The sequence below is a fragment of the Platichthys flesus genome, chromosome 1, assembly GCF_949316205.1.
Source record: "Platichthys flesus chromosome 1, fPlaFle2.1, whole genome shotgun sequence".
Lineage (NCBI taxonomy): Eukaryota > Metazoa > Chordata > Actinopteri > Pleuronectiformes > Pleuronectidae > Platichthys > Platichthys flesus.
In genome coordinates, this window is record NC_084945.1 from 1,630,641 (window position 1) to 1,647,720 (window position 17,080).

General features: G+C 43.7%; 1 protein-coding gene across 1 annotated transcript; it reads right to left on the reverse strand.

Annotated features, from left to right (window-relative positions):
- On the reverse strand, positions 1–13,521 carry LOC133957303 (NLR family CARD domain-containing protein 3-like). Its single transcript, XM_062392815.1, has 8 exons — positions 13,518–13,521; positions 13,057–13,149; positions 8,689–10,489; positions 7,708–7,881; positions 6,995–7,168; positions 3,822–3,995; positions 3,264–3,437; positions 1–960 (listed from the first exon to the last, which is right to left on the reverse strand). Exons 1-8 carry the CDS (start codon positions 13,519–13,521, stop codon positions 942–944), a joined length of 2,613 nt encoding a protein of 870 aa, XP_062248799.1. The 3' UTR covers positions 1–941.
- Positions 13,522–17,080: the final 3,559 nt, after the last annotated feature.

The following is a 17,080-nucleotide window of genomic DNA, read 5'->3' on the forward strand; positions in this document are numbered from 1 at the left end:
AATTAATGGGATTCTTTATTCAGGACAGAATGGAACAACTCATTTGAACATTAAAAAGACATCGTTGTAAACAGTGGTGACACGACACAGTGACACTACACAATAAGTGTCGGGCCTGATTTACCAAACGGTGCCATGTGTCTGATCCATCGTGTTAATGCGTGTTCGCTCCTTCGCCCTCATGAAAAGACGCCGCCACAGCCTCCTCAGTGAGTCATGTGATGTCAGACTATTTAATCTTTAATGAAGTGGGAACTGTTTATTTTCATGTAATAATAAAGAAATGATTCATGTAAACAAAGCAGCCACAAGATTTTACAAGTAAATAAAACAAGCTGAGGTTTGAAAGAGACGTTTCTGTGATGATCAAACTGGATTTCGTGGTTTTCCTGCAGCAGTTGAATTAAATCATTTGAAGCTGAGATTTTTTACCTGTTTTTAGTTTTCAACACAACATGCTAACACGTCAACAGGATCAGGGTGAAACTGTTTGAAATATAAGAAGCTTGAACTCAGCAGATATTTATTTATAACAGCGACTGCTCACAGCTTCACGTACCGACCAGTAAATATAATGTCACTTTTTACATAGGAAATTTAAATTTGCATTAACTTTGCACATTTTTCTGCACATAACTTGAAAATATTTACAACTTTGACTTTTGTGAGTCAAAGAACAGAGCAGCAGCAGATCCAGTGATGATGCTGTGTCACATCCACAGGAACACACAGGGAGGACGGTGGACTGGACACTGTGTGACAGCTGATCTCAGAGCAGCTCACCCCCTCTGATTCCTCTGGAGCTCTGTCTCCACTCTGCCTCCCAGCAACAAGGCCCAATCAGAGCCGCTCTACACACAAGCTGCTGCTGCTTCAGCCTCTGGATCCTCAGGACACAGCTCAGCCTCCATCCACACACACTGTCCTCTTCACACTCACCTTTAGTCCTCCCTCCTCCATCTGTTGAGAGAAGAAGACATCAGTGTCACAGAGTCTCACTTCATCAGCTGTGAGTAAGTGATGCAGCTCATCCAGTAGAAAGAGCAGCAGGGACTTCAGTCCTGTTCAGAGGTGGAGCAGCTTCCTCTCTGCTTCATGTTCACGTGTTGGAATGAACACGCTAAGAGCTCAGTGTGTGTCCTCTGCATTTCAAAGTGCAGAGTGGACACCTGCGAGGTGGATTTACTGCTGTTACAGGTGAAGACATGTTTCACTGTGTGAGCATGTGCACAAAAAAGGGGCGGGGTTTACTGTCTATGACCAATCACAGACATGGACAGTTTGACTGACAGCAGAGCCTCATATTTCACAACCTGGATCAAACTGTTCTTTAATAAAAATCAGAGGAGAACAAACACATGATCAAGAATAAAAGAAACTCAGCTACAGCTGCTAAATGCAGGAAGAAAAGCTGGTAAAACATCTGTGATTGTGTCAAACGTGTAAGTTACAGCGCCCCCTGGTGGCATCTGCTAAAAATATATTACGTGACCACGATATAATAACATGTGTGAACAAGATAAATAACTCGAGGCCACGAGATCTGAATCTGTTGTTTACTAATGAAAAACGAGTGGAAGACAACAAGATTCTTGATGAGAAACATTTCAATTCCAGGATGTGACACACACTGTCTCACTGTCTCTGAGGACACACACTGTCTCACTGACTGAGGACACACACTGACTCTGAAAACACACACTGACTCTGAAGACACACACTGACTGAGGACACACACTTTCTCACTGTCTCTGAAGACACACACTGACTCTGAAGACACACACTGACTCTGAAGACACACACTGACTCTGAAGACACACACTGACTCTGAAGACACACACTGACTCTGAAGACACACACTGACTCTGAAGACACACACTGACTCTGAGGACACACACTGACTCTGAGGACACACACTTTCTTACTGACCCTGAGGACACACACTGACTTTGAGGACACACATGGACTCTGAGGACACACACTGTCTCACTGTCTTCGAGAACACACACTGGCACTGAAGACACACACTTTTTCACTAACTCTGAGGACACACAATGACCCGGAGCCACACACTGACTCTGAGGACACAAACTGACTCTTAGAACACACATTGTCTCTGAGGACAAACACTGTCTCACTAAATCTGAAGACACTGACTCTGAGGACACACACTGACTCTGATGACACACACTGACTCTGAAGACACACACTGACTCTGAAGACACACACTGACTCTGAAGACACACACTGATTCTGAGGACACATTCTTTCTCACTGACTCAGAGGACACACACTATCTCATTGTCTTTGAGGACACACACTTCCTCACTCACTATGAAGACACACACTTACCCTGAGGACACATACTTCCTCACTGACTATGAGGACACAAACTGACTATGAGGACACACACTGTCTCTGAGGACACACATTGTGGTGGAAACCTCCGACATCACTACTCAATAACAGATGGACCTATCTTCCATCATTGAGTCCATCCTCACCGCATCCATCACCGTCTGGTTTGCTGCCTCAACTGCCAAGGACAAGGGCAGACTGCAGCGGATCATTGGGTCAGCTGAGAAGGTCATTGGCTGCGACCTGCCCGCTCTTATAGACCTGTTCCACTCCAGAACCAGTAAGAGAGTAGGCAAGATCATTGCTGATCCTTCCCATCCCGGTCACCACCTACTCCAGAGACTCCCATCCGGAAAAAGGTTCCGGGCCATCAGGACTAAAGCCTCGCGCCACCTGAACAGTTTTTTCCCCAATGGCAGTGGGGCTCACAAACAAGCCCCCTGCATCACATTGACTCTGAATCACACTGACTCTGCTGACCCCCCCGCCTCCCTCGCACATAATTTATAACTATATATTATTGGCACTATCACCAATCTCTGCTCCTTAGAACCGCACGTGCCCATAACTCTCTTTCTGTATATATTGTTGTTCTATTACATTATTATTATTATTCATGAGGGGCCATTTAGGGGTTCAGTATCTTGCGAAGGACACTTCGGCATGCAGATGGGAGAGAGTGGGGTTTGAACCGGCAACCTTCTTGTTGGAGAACCATCACTCTAACCACTACGCCACACCGCCCCGTTCTATATTGTTTTTATATTGTTGTTTTATGTACAGTGCAACAACCACACCAAGGCAATTTCCTTGCTTTATAGCACAGACCCTGGATCTGTGATACTGACTGTGTATAGTAAAATACTGATGAAAGCTAAGTGGACTGACTCCAACCATCTACTGACCTCAGAGACTCCAGTCGACAGGTTGAACTCTGCTTTAGATCAAGCAGCTCCTTCACTCCTGAGTCCTGCAGGTCGTTGTTACTCAGATCCAGTTCTCTCAAATGAGAGGGGTTTGACCTCAGAGCTGAAGCCAGAGAAGAACAGCTGATCTCTGACAAACTGCAGTCAATCAACCTGAAAAAATAATAAAACTTAACTGTAAATTAAACTGAGTTCATGTGTGAAAATAACAGACACATATGCATGTCAGCACAGACTCATAACATGGAAGATAAATATGAAATCAGACATGTTTGACTAAAAACGAGTCCTGATTCAGTAAAAATAGATTTTTTGGACCCGGTCTCTGTCCTGCAGATCAGTTTAGGAAATCCTATAACTAAACTCAGATGTGTTTTAACAATTAGCTGAATATTTAAAATGTCACAGATTCATTAATGAATGGATTGAAGTTATGCATGAAGAGGAATTATTTCAATTTTGAAATCAATGAAATCAAATGTGTATGAACGCCGTATTAATGACATGAGATCTACAAATGTCAGTCAGTGAACTGACCTCAGAGTCTCCAGTCGACAGGTTGGACTCTGTAGAAAACCACACAGCTCCTTCCCTCCTGAGTCCTGCAGGTTGTTGTCACTCAGATCCATTTCTCTCAGATGAGAGGGGTTTGACCTCAGAGCTGAAGCCAGAGAAGAACAACTGATCTCTGACAGACTGCAGCTCTCCAACCTGGATAAAGGATAATAATAATACACTTTATTGATATAGTACTTTTTATAAACAGAGTTTACAAAGTGCTTTGACAGCAAAACAAGAAAAGTAAATAAAAACTTGAACCTATAAAAGCAGTAAAATGACAAGACATAAATGAACAAGTAAATAAAAGGTGAAAAATGATAAAAACACAGTAAAACACAATATCACATAAAAGCAAGTCTATAAAAATGGGTTTTAAGAAGTGATTTAAAATAAGTCACTGACTCTGCCTTATCTCCTCAGGGGGCCGTTCCAAAGCAGAGGGGCCCTGATGGTAAAAGCCTGTTCACGGTTTAGTTTTCAACCTGGACTTTGGAACAGCAGATCCACCTGAGGATCTGAGGCTGCGTGCAGGAAAAAACGGGCTCAATAATTCTGTGACGTAGTTTGGGGCCAGATGCTTTAAAAGTGATCTGTAAAACCAATTCTAAAACGGACAGGGAGCCAATGGAGAGAAGCGAGGATCAGGGAGATGTGATGTTGCCGTTTAAAACCAGTGAGAGGCTGCTGCGTTCTGAACTGGTTGGAGGCAGGAGAGAGACTTTTGGCTTATTCCAGAGATGAGAGTTACAGTCGTCCAGTCTAGAGAAGACTAGTATAAAGTATAAAGGTTAAAACTAAACTGTAAATTAAACTGAGTCCATGTGTGAAAATAAAGGAATTTTCAGACCTGAAGTCTGAGTCAAGTTGTTCTGGACATTTTCTGGAACTTCTCCTGCAGCCTCCTAATGAAGTTTCTGGGTGAGCCCATGTGAGAATAGAGCAGGTGAATGTCCAGAGGATTCACAGAGAGCGAGTGGATGTGTTGAGGACACAAACACGTGACGGACGTGAATCTGGAAGAACCCAAATATCTCATGATGAAGAAGAGGAGCCGTACACGTAGAAGACGAAGACGTCAACTTGGAAACACAAGAAGATTCCAGAACTTTTGGTGATGAGGGCCGATGCTGGTGTGGATGAGCTGTAAACAACAACACTGATCTTTCCACTGCAGGATTTATACGTCATGTCCGGCCTCCTGCTGCTCCCCCCGTTCGTCATATGTGATAGTCAAATTCCAGAAAATGTCCAGACACTATTTTACAGAATTTATGACTGAAAAGAGCTTAAAAGTCCTCTGGGTTCAGTTGTTTGTAATATGTAACTTCACCACTAGATGTCTCTAAATATCTTGCTGGACATGTTCAGGAGTCGTACACGTGAACAAGTGGACTACGTTCACATGTACGACACCTGGAGACATCAGTAACTCATTCACAGTGAACCTGTGTTTTACAAATTATATTTAACTTCACAAAGACAAAGCAAGAAGCCAGACTTTACAGAGATGAGCTAGAACGTTACAGCCTCTACTAATTATTCATTCAGTAAATTAAAATTATAAAGCATATGGTGAGGAAAAGCCAGAATGGGTATCATGCAAAATTTGGGGTTTCATTCTGGAAAGTTAAGGTTCCTATAAATTGGGCCCCAAGTGCTCTCAAATATTTCATGAAAACCCTGAGTGATGCTATGAAGCCTCTCAAGATGCATCCCTGAAACCAGTTCCATGAACAATCTGGAAAAACAAGGAGCACTGGTAGCTTTCCATTCGCTGAGTATTATTCCCTTTGCAACTAGCATAGCAAACATAACGGTGTGCTGTACAGTTTGTTGCAGTGCAGGAGAAGCTACAGAGCAGCCTAACAGGTCAACCAGTGCGTCAGGTTCAATCTGTAGATCATACATCTTAGAACACCATTTAAAAATATCGTGCAAGAAGGGAACATCTCAGGACAAAACCAAAAGGTGTGGCCTAGAGAGCCTTTTAAAGATTTATATCTGTCTCCAAAATTGTCCTTAACTAGAAGCATTGGATAATCCTTTGTAGAAACCAGTAGAGCTGACAGAGCTTGAATCTTGCGGCGTTTAATTCCAATTGCAACCACTTGGGTGCATCATGGAGCTCGTTTGTCTGGGGAAGCTGATCTTGCCAATATATTAGGGCTCTGGCATTAGTTGCCCAATAGTAATGTTGTAACACTGGAAGGTTTTAACCCCCCAGTTTTGTAGGTGGGTCTTGGCAACACAATCAGTGTCATATCCAGAGACAAACAGCATTATTATTGAGTACATTTTTTGTTTTTTTAAGATAACGGAAGGTTGATAAGAATATTTTGAAACAAGTTCAAAAACCTGGGGAGCGACACCATTTTAAGCGTATTAACACGCCCTATAAGAGAGAGAGGCAAAGTCCTCCAAAAAATCTAAATCTTTCTTCAGCTTTGCTAACTGAAAAGAAAACTATTCTGAAGTAAGAGTGTAGGATTCACAAGACTGGATAGACCCAAATAAGTGAAGTGATCAGGCAAATTCAAAGGGAAGAGATTCAAGAAAAACTAGGGGAGGAAGGGATAATGGGGGTCCCGCTCTTCATCGTCTGCTGAAGTAAACGTTCAAGTCTTTCCATTATGCTCATCGCGCAGCTTCTCCAGGGAAGCGGAGAGCAGTTTTCACATTAGCCCCACGAAGTGTCTTGATGACTTTACCGAAGACTTGTCGCTGATTGATCACCTCTGATGTATAATCTGGAAAAATGTGAACCCTAGCACCATCAAAATACAAGGTTGCTCTCTCCCGACTTAATTGCAATATCAGCTCCCTGTCCTGGTCGTAGTGTATTTTTGCAATAATGGTTGTTCCCCCTCTGACGTCAGTCGGGGTTACGGAATGCGGTGGGCTGTGTGCACTTCCACCACCCCGGAGAACGCAGTCTGCCAAAAAGTTTTATGATAATTTCAGACACTAAGGCCGTAGGATATCTCTTCTCCACTGTTAGGAACACATATTCTGCACTTGACCTTAAAGCTCCAGTGTGGAAGATTCAGGTGAAAGGAGTGAGGGGTGTTCAGCTGCAACATGACACTTCACCACTAGACGTCACTACATTCTACACACTGAACGTTCAACAATAAAACATGATGTCTGACCTCAGTGTCTCCAGTTGACAGGTTGGACTCTGTAGAAAACCACACAGCTCCTTCACTCCTGAGTCCTGCAGGTCGTTGAGGCTAAGATCCAGTTCTCTCAGATGAGAGGGGTTTGACCTCAGAGCTGAAGCCAGAGAAGAACAGCTGATCTCTGACAGACTGCAGCCAAACAACCTGGATAAAGAAATATGAATATTAGAATGTGTCCTCCTGTTGTTGTGAATCGTCATCATGTCAACACAGACTCTCAACATGCTGCTGACCTCAGTCCAGTCTGTGACCTGAAGATAAATATCAGATCAGACATGTTGGACCATTGTTTCATTCATCAGCTTCTTCTCTGTGTGTTGGTCTCTGAGCAGGTTTGTGTAATTAAACACTGTTTAAAGTAGGGACGGCTCCTGACAGTCACTTCCTGTTTGTTTCTATACTTATCAACTGTCCAACGTGTTTCAATAAGAGCGTGTCTTATTTTGAAAACCTGAGGAAGACGAGTGCTCGGCCTCAGTCCACATGTTATTTACTGACACTTTCTTAGTGATCAGGAGCAGGTGAGTGCAGGTGAATGGAGTTGATGAGGTGGACGTGACTGACAGGCTGGGTGAGTGACAGATGACTGAGGGACAGTGAGCAGAGCAGAACTGAGACAATCGAAATCTAAATAATAACCGAATAAGAAAGAAAGTCTGAAAAGTGAAGAAGGATTTAAGGACCTTAGAGTCTCCAGTCGACAGTTTGGACTCTCCAGTCCAGAACACAGCAGCTTCACTCCTGATTCCTGCAGCTTGTTGTCACTCAGATCCAGTTCTCTCAGATGTGAGGGGTCTGACTTCAGAGCTGAGGCCACGACTTCACAGTGAGTCTCTGACAGTCGACAACCCCAGAGTCTGTAATTAAAGAAAATATCAAATCTCTGACAATAAAATCAGAACACACAACATTCATACAAAACGTGATCATGTGAACCTCACCCTGGTAAATCCCCTTTTTGTCTTATGAACATGTTAAAAACTCCTCAAGAGAATCCTTTCAGATTTGGTTCAAGCGTTCATTCAGACTGACTCATTAAATGTCTCAAGTCTGTCTTTAGGGGATTTTGTCACATTTTGACCAGTTGGACTCAAAGATAAACTGATTCGATTTCAGTGGTCAAAGGTCAAAGGTTACAGTGACCTCATATTATTGTGAATGCAACATTTCAGGAACCTGGAAGGACTGACAATGCACTGGTTGGTGGTGGCGTACAAACGCAGGGTGGTAATTCTAGTTTGACCAGAAAGAGGAAAAAACCATATATCCAGTTCTGCTTATTCAGTTTAAAGGAACAGTCAGTGATTCTCATCCTAAACACAGAGAAGCTGTGATTTATCTGATTAATCACCGTTTCTAAATGCATATAAACATAAAACAGTTTCATTAAGCAGGAATGAAATTAATACAATTATTTAATATATATATATATATATATATATTTTAAATCATTAAGGATTTTCAAGGGCCCCAGAACGTAGACACTTTTGGGCCCTGGGAAGTCAGTCACACTTTTCCACACACACAGAAAGGCTGCACTAACAGTGTTGACCACTGCAACACCATGCTGCCCCAAAACAATGAGAATCATTTAACACTGAGTGTATTTGAAGAACGACTCATCTCCACTGATTGAACATGTTATTGATCATGTCTGGACTCACCGAGTCTTCCTGCAGTTCCTCACAGCTGGGATCAGTCTCCGTCGACCCTGGACTGATGTGTTGAACTTCTCCAGGTCAAACTCATCCAGAACGTCCTCTGACAACTGCAGCATGTAGGCCAGAGCTGAGCAGTGGATATCAGAGAGTTTCTCCCTTGATTTGTTCTCTGACGTCAGGAACTGTTGCATCTGCTGATGAACTGAGTGGTCCTTCATCTCAATCAGACAGTGGAAGATGTTGATGCTTCTGTCAGGAGTAATGTCATCACTCTGCATTTCCTTCAGGTTGTTGATGACTGTCCCAATGATTTCTGGATTTTTCTCTGTCCAACCCAGCAGGCCTCCTAAGACTCTCTGGTTGGACTCCAGACTGAGGCCATGAAGGAAGCGAACAAACAGGTCCAGATGACCATTTGTACTGGTGAGGGATTTCTCCATGGTTCTCTTCAGGAGGTCATCCAGGGAGAAGGTACCCCATCTGTTCCCATATGTTCCCAAGAAGTTGTTGAGTTCTTCTGTGTTCCTCTTGGTGTAACAGTGGAACATGTAGACTGCAGCCAGAAACTCCTGAACGCTCAGATGAACAAAGCAGTAGACTGATTTCTGGAAGATCACACACTCTCTTCTGAAGATCTCAGAACAAACTCCTGAGTACACCGAGGCCTCTGGGACATTAAGACCATACCGCTCCAGGTCTTCTTGATAGAACATGATCTTTCCTTCCTCCAGATGTTTAAGTGCTAGCCTCCCCAGCTTAAGGACAATGTCCCTTTGAGCCCTCTTCAGCTGCTTTGGAGTCTTCTCATGTCCCTCAACGTACTTGTTGTTCTTCCTCTTTGTCTGAACCAGCAGGAAGTGTGAGTACAGGTCAGTCAGGGTCTTGGGCAGCTCTCCTCTCTGGTCTGTGGTCAACATGTGCTCCAGAACTGTAGCACTGATCCAGCAGAAGACTGGGATTTGACACATGATGTGGAGGCTCCTGGACATCTTGATGTGTGAGATGATTCTGCTGCACAGCTCTTCATCACTGAATCTCCTCCTGAAGTACTCCTCCTTCTGGGCGTCAGTGAAGCCTCGTACTTCTGTGACCCTGTCAACACATGCAGGAGGGATCTGATTGGCCGCCGCAGGTCTGGAGGTTATCCAGATGCGAGCTGAGGGAAGCAGATTCCCCCGGATGAGGTTTGTCAGCAGCACGTTGACTGATGACCTCTGTGTGACATCAGACACAAGCTTCCTGTTGTTGAAGTCCAGAGAAGGTCTGCTTTCATCCAGGCCATCCAAGATGAACAAAGGTTTACAGACAGCGAGCGTCTCTGCAGTGAGCTTCTGTAACGCTGGATGGAAAACACGGAGCAACGTGAGAAGACTGTGCTGCTGGTCCTTCACCAGGTTCAGCTCCCTGAACGAAAGCACAGTCAGCAGACTCACATCCTGGTTCTCTAAACCCTCTGCCCAATCCTGAGTGAGCTTCTGCACTGAGAAGGTTTTTCCAACGCCAGCGACGCCGTTGGTCAGGACGACTCTGATGCTGCTCTGCTGGTCAGTGGAGGCTTTAAAGATGTTGTGGCACTTGATGGGAGTGTCGTGGAGGCTCATCATCTTGGAAGCCGTCTCAAGCTGCCTCACCTCATGTTGAGTATTAACCTCTTCACTCTGTCCCTCTGTGATGTAGAGCTCAGTGTAGATCCTGTTGAGTAGGGTTCTACTTCCTATTTCATCACTTCCTTCAGTCACATGTTCACATCTCCTCCTCACACTGAGCTTATGTTCATCTGAAACCTCCTGCAGACCACGATCTGCTGAAAGACAAGAAACAATGTGAGAGACAGAGAATCTGCTGATTTTTTTTAATCAGATTCAGAAAAACTACAGAAAATAAAAGCTTTTTAACTTTGTGCTTTTCTAGCGATGTTAAATGTTGATGATGTATGAAGGAACAAAACGAAGCACAGCAGGACAACTGCTCCTCCTCAGAAACATGACTCCTCTTCCTCTCCCTGTGAAGACATTTCCTGGTAACTCACATGTCACAGTCACAGGTAGTCATTACTTCTGTCAAGGAGGTTTTGTTTTCACCTAGTATGTATGTGTGTTGCTTGGTTCGTTAATGGGATTTAAAAAAACGACAGATTACCAGTAAACTTGGTGGAAGGTTTTGGTCTGTGAACCAGATCGGAGGGGGGGGGGGTCCTCTTTCACAGACTTGTTCAGAAGACTGATGTTTACCAGTGTGTGGAATTTGGTGCATCAAAATGAGTCTCTAGTGGATTTCAAAGTGGTTTCATAAGGAGCTTGTTGGTTCTTGGTGGAGGTCTGAGCTCTTTGAGTGATTCTGAGAGATTAGTCACCAACTTCAATGAAGCTGTGTCCTTATGCAGGGGCCACACTAGAGGAAACAGTCTCTTACTCTGTGTGTGAGGGTCCAGGTTCATTACTGAACTCTGGAGGCTGACGGATGGGGTGTGTCTCCTCATTCTAAACTCTAAAGTATGGTGTGCAGCAGGGATCAGTCTTGGGGCCTATTTTATTTTGATTGAACATGCTTCCCCTTGGGAACATAATTCACAGGTGTCTCATTTCATTTTTACGATACACAAATGTACTTGCCTGTAAGACACACAGACCCAGGTGTGTTGAATTCACTCACTAACTTCTTCAACTGAACCAACGCAAAGCAGAGATTCTTGTCATCGGGTCCCAGCACATGAAAAAACAAATCCTGCCATCTGCTGGTTCCCTCGTTGACAACACGAAGCCTGTGGCAAAGAATCCGAGAGTCTGGTTTGATGAAAGCTTCGTTTTGAGCATCGCACCACTAAGCTTGTTCAATCCTGTGTTTATCACCTGAGAAATGTTTCTAAAATACAATCCATGCTAACTTTTACAGGCACAGACACATTTCACAAGCTTTCATCTCATCACGTTTAGATTCTCTCTCTCTCTCTCTCTCTCTCTCTCTCTCTCTCTCTCTCTCTCTCTCTCTCTCTCTCTCTCTCTCTCTCTCTCTCTCTCTCTCTCTCTCTCTCTCTCTCTCTCTCTCTCTCTCTCTCTCTCTCTCTCTCTCTCTCTCTCTCTCTCTCTCTCTCTCTCTCTCTCTCTCTCTCTCTCTCTCTCTCTCTCTCTACAAAGCCATAAACACCTGGCTTTTGTGGTAATGTCATAAAGACTGGAAATGAATTACAGAACTTTATAGACAGATACACTGATAGAACACTGTCAGCAGCTTGAAGCAGCACTCTGTATCTCCACCCAGTTCTATGGCTTTGTGCCCAAATGAAGGTCAAACACAAGCCCTTCAACTTTCCAGAGCTTTACTGGGATCCACAGTTAAGACTCTCGACTGGTTGGTGACCACTGCTGAAAACACGTTTTGTTATTAAACACTTGATGAACAGATGAAGATAAAACGTCCTTTGAAGGATCTTTGTTCCACAGCTGCTGTTCACATCTGTCTCTGGGATCCGATCACATGACGTCTGTCACCAGGTGTGAACTGACAAACTTAGAGTCATGTGATCAGCAGACGGATGTTAACAGCAGATGTGAGAGTGAGACAGTAAAACCTGTGACAACTGAAAGTTGTGTTCACCCTCACCTGCTCACTTTTCTTGCTTCTGCTCATCCAGGTGAAATGGAGTCTGACCGCTCCCTGTTCTCATGCTCCTCCTCCCTGTTGAACCAGTTCACTCTTGAAAACAACCAGTTCAAAGTCCTGTTCATCAGTTGTGCATGAACGAACGCAAAAGAACGCGTTCATTGAACACGTTCACTTTCATGAGAACGATGAAATGAACGCAACTCAATGACAAATAATGAATTTGAAAGGTAAACACGTTCCTATTGTAGCGTCCTCGCGTATAGACGACAGGACACTTCTCTCTTTATGTCTAACTTTTTTAAAGTCCAGCGAACGCAACACTCTTCTTGTTCGTAACTCTGACACTCCTGTATTCTTCACTCCCCTTCCTCATTCAACCCTCGATAAGCCAACTCATCAGCCAATGAGAGCCTGCCAATACCACAAAACCCTACAGCCATTGGCCTAGAACTGTCACGTGCCCCATCACTACCTGTTCACTGACACTCAGGACGTTACAATACTTTCTCCTCAGGAGAGACATTTTACTCAGTGCCCGTAAAATGTCCGCGATGTAGCCTTCGCACTACGCTACCCATGATTCAGCACTCATGGCACACACACGTAGACCAAACAAGCAACGTATTCCCTGTCTCCTCAGGCCAGTGTCTCGGCTCTGAACCGCAGTCTGGAGCTCAGCTCACGGGTTATCTTGGCTCGCTGTCTGGCCGCTAACCAGCCACTTGCGGCCACTTTATTTCTCGGATACACAGCACGAGCAACACTCACCTCTAGGTGCTCCGTCACTTCTCGTTATACACACACTTTTAGCCTGATTTCCCACAATACCAAGGGGCACTACGTCACACACTACAAACTTCCCTGAAAGGGGCAGGCCACACCTTCAACACAGCAGCTCTCGGTGTCATATACAGATGGAGAGAGAAGCAGAGACGCAGACTCACAACTTCATCCGATGCTCCTTGTTATTATCTGAGGGATGTTTACACACTGTCTGATAAAGATTCCGACAGTAAAGACAAGGGGTAGTGATGGATGAGGTTTTCTTTATCAAGTTAAGTCTTTCATTCTCACTTTCCACCTTAAAACTATGAAATGAACTGAACCATTAACTAGTTCAGGATTTAAATGGTGAACTATGAACGTGAACTATTCATGTTCACTTGTGTGAACTGAACTTTGAACTAGTTCATGAGAGGTGTGAACTTGCACAGCACTGGTGTTCATACCCATGACAATGAACTGGTTCACGTTCACAGTTCTTTTTTTATTGCGATGGATATGATGTAGATGGCAGACTTACGATCATGTAGTAAGTTAATAACTGATGGTGTCGGATCACGCACACACACACACAAGCGCGCGCGCGCAGGCACATCTTTTTACCACAAACACAGATTCTTATTCTGCAGAAACCGATTTAATGTGATGAACTGAAACATGAGTATTTAAAGTCACATGTTCATTTGAAGAGCAGCTGTTTAAAGTATCATTACGTCTCCTCAAGCTCTTTATTCAGAGTATTGATGTTAACGTGTTACAGTGAAAACTAAACTTGTCGGCTACATTCAGTTTTTACATCGTTAATCTTTGGCAGACTTTACTGAATTCTCGTGTTAAATAAGTGGACGTGCAGAATAATGTATTTGTTTGACACATGAAAATAAATTATAGGAAGTGTAACTTTACTAGAATAGACAGTCACAGAGAGAACCTGAGGCTGATGTCCACTTGTTTCCTAAGATGAAGTGAAGTGATTATGATCTGATGAACTTTGAAGTAATAAACTTTTATTTGTATGTAACATGAGACAGACGTGGAATCCAACCAGACTGAACTCTGAGTCATCACTTCAACACTGACTCCAGGTACAGACCTGTTTTCATAACTTACAAACAATCAAAGCAAAGTATTGCACATAATACACTATGTATTAAATGATATATGCAATACTTTGAATGTGGAAGAACTCCATATTGTACATTCATTGTCTGGGTAGTGCACAGTTCAATCCAAATCCATATTCAAATACATAGTTGAATATCCACAGGAAATAAGGACACAAACTTTGTTCATAAGTACAATTACCTCTGCATTAATACCAGACTTTTATGTTTCCTGTCATTTTATTAGGGACGGACGAGCCTGAAGGACGCAGCTGTGCTGACCGTGTTCTGTCTCTGATGGCAAAGAAGACAAATAAAACACAGGTCGTCTTTAGTTAAGGGAGGAAAACATGAAGTGTTGTGTGTTTTATGCTGAAATCACCGTCACACCTGTAGGATAACATGGAACAAAGGAACAACACCTCAGATTACAGACGCTCATGGTTCACACACACACACACACACACACACACACACACACAAACACACACACACACACACAAACACACAGACACACACACAAACACACACACACACACACACATCATCATCATTTGCTACTGTGTGTTCATTTGGTACACACAGCCATATTTTCAAATGACACACACATACCATTCATTGAGAACACACAACTAAGCATTTACAGCACACTGAAGTGCAAAACTGAAAACACGATCATCAAAATGGAACACACCATATGAATGACATGACTCTGGAGAATGAGACATTTCTCCTTTTGTAAAATGTCTCAGTGTAGGCCTACTTTTTTCATAGTCAAACATAAAGCAGCACACAAATATGCAGCAAAAAAAGGTTTATTTCGGTACACACAGAGAACAGTACAGTAAACCGGCCTGCTCAAACCCCCCCCCCCTTGACAAAAATTACAGCTTTTCACAATTGTTAACACACGTTTTTCAAAACAATAACGGCTTTCTCAAAACTGCACACAGAAAACTAAAAACCTCTCACACAAAATGCTGACAGGCCTCGACACTCACGTCGCCACAGGCCTCCTCCATGGCCTGGAGCAGTGGGACCCGGTCCTGTGGGTTCCGTTCATACACCTTCCACCTCCAAGCTGAAAAGAATTCCTCAATGGGATTCAGGAAAGGAGAATAAGGTGGAAGGTATAGAACGGACAAATGTAGGTGGTCCTGGAACCACTCAGGCACTTGAGCAGCTCGGTGGAAGCTCACATTGTCCCAGATGACAACGTGATGGATCTGCTGTGGGTCATCTATCTGGCCAGTTGGTACCAGCAGGTCATCCAGGAAGACGAGGAGACGGGCAGCATTATAGGCTCCTAGGTGGGCATGGCGGTGCAAGATCCCATGGTGATTCATTGCAGCACACATTGTGACGTTCCCACCACGCTGGCCGGGGACCTCAACAATATCCCGCTGGCCAATGACGTTTCTGCCCTGTCGCCTCCTCTTCACCAGGTTGAATCCCACCTCATCAATAAAGATGTTCTGGTACAACACTTGAGCTGTGTCATGCTCCTGGACCCGCTGACACAGACAGCATGAGAATGAAGTTACAGTATGGACACAGAGAGGTCAACACAGTGGGCTACAGTGACACACTGTAGAAAAGGAACAATATTGGATTACAGGTACAATACATGCATGTGTCAGAGCTGAATGTTGGTACTTACAATCACAAACTCTCACTGTAACTCCTTCATGCCTGTGTTCCGTTCAAATGGGACCCTGAACACTTGTTTCATCACATGTCAGTCCTATGAAGAATACGCTCCAATGTAGAGAGGCTGACGGTCTGGACGTTTCTAAATGTAGCATGGTCAGCCAGGATCCTAGTTTTTATTTGTCTGAGTGTGATTGAGTTGTTCTCACGAACCATATCTACAATTCCAGTCTCCTGTTGGGTGGGGTAAATGAGGTGAAATTGCTCAACAGACCTGAATGTTTAGAGATTTGAGTATTTGTGTGTTGTAGGTTGATGCTTGGAGATTTTACTTGAGAAGTGTGTGCAACAACTAAACATTGTGTGTAGCGTTTTGACAACAAGGTGGTGTGTAATTGACATCCGAGTGTAAAGAAGGAAAGTCAGAGTCTAATGCAGATAAGGGAGTGTGAAGTAGTGCCAAATTGGGTCGAGTGATTGGTACACAAAGTGAAGGTTGTGCAAATTGTGCCGAGTTTTCGCTTTTTGTGTGTTAACAATTGTGAAAAACTGTAATTTTAGACACAACAATCAGGTTTAAGCACTATACAAATCCAGTAGCTGAGTTCACCTGTTTTCAACCAAAATGGAGCTTGTGCTCAAAAAAGAAGAAGAGTGAGGGTGAGAGGGGGAATCCACGGAGGAGGAGAAGGCTGTGGCTGCGGCATGAGTAATGATGTTTTGTGTGATGTTGCATACTGCACACATAACTTTCATAATGTAAATGTACTGTATTCAACACATATGCTGAACTACACAATCTTGTTTTTCACTGTATTTCTGTGAGTTTTACAGATGGATGAGGAAATCGCATGAATTCATATTCATAGATGAGGCAGAGTACAACCTGTCAAAAGCAAGAAGGAGAGACAGAAATATCATTGGCCACGAGGGGGCTATAATCCATGTCCCAGTGCAACGTGGGGGTAACATCACCTTTTATGCTGCCACTAAGCAGAATGTGGTCCTCCTCCGTCACGACAATATGATCCCTTACAACACACCTCACATTCTCACATGTTGGTGCCTATTGCACAACATATAGTCACAGCAGTAAACCACATGCACCAGATGCAATCCATTGTCATCTGGGACAATGAGTGATTCCACCGCTCTGCTCTGGTCCAGAACTGGTTTCACCACATCGACAGTTTACAGTACCATACCTCCCACCATACTCTCCATCTCTAAACCCAATCAAAGAGTTTTTCTTGGCA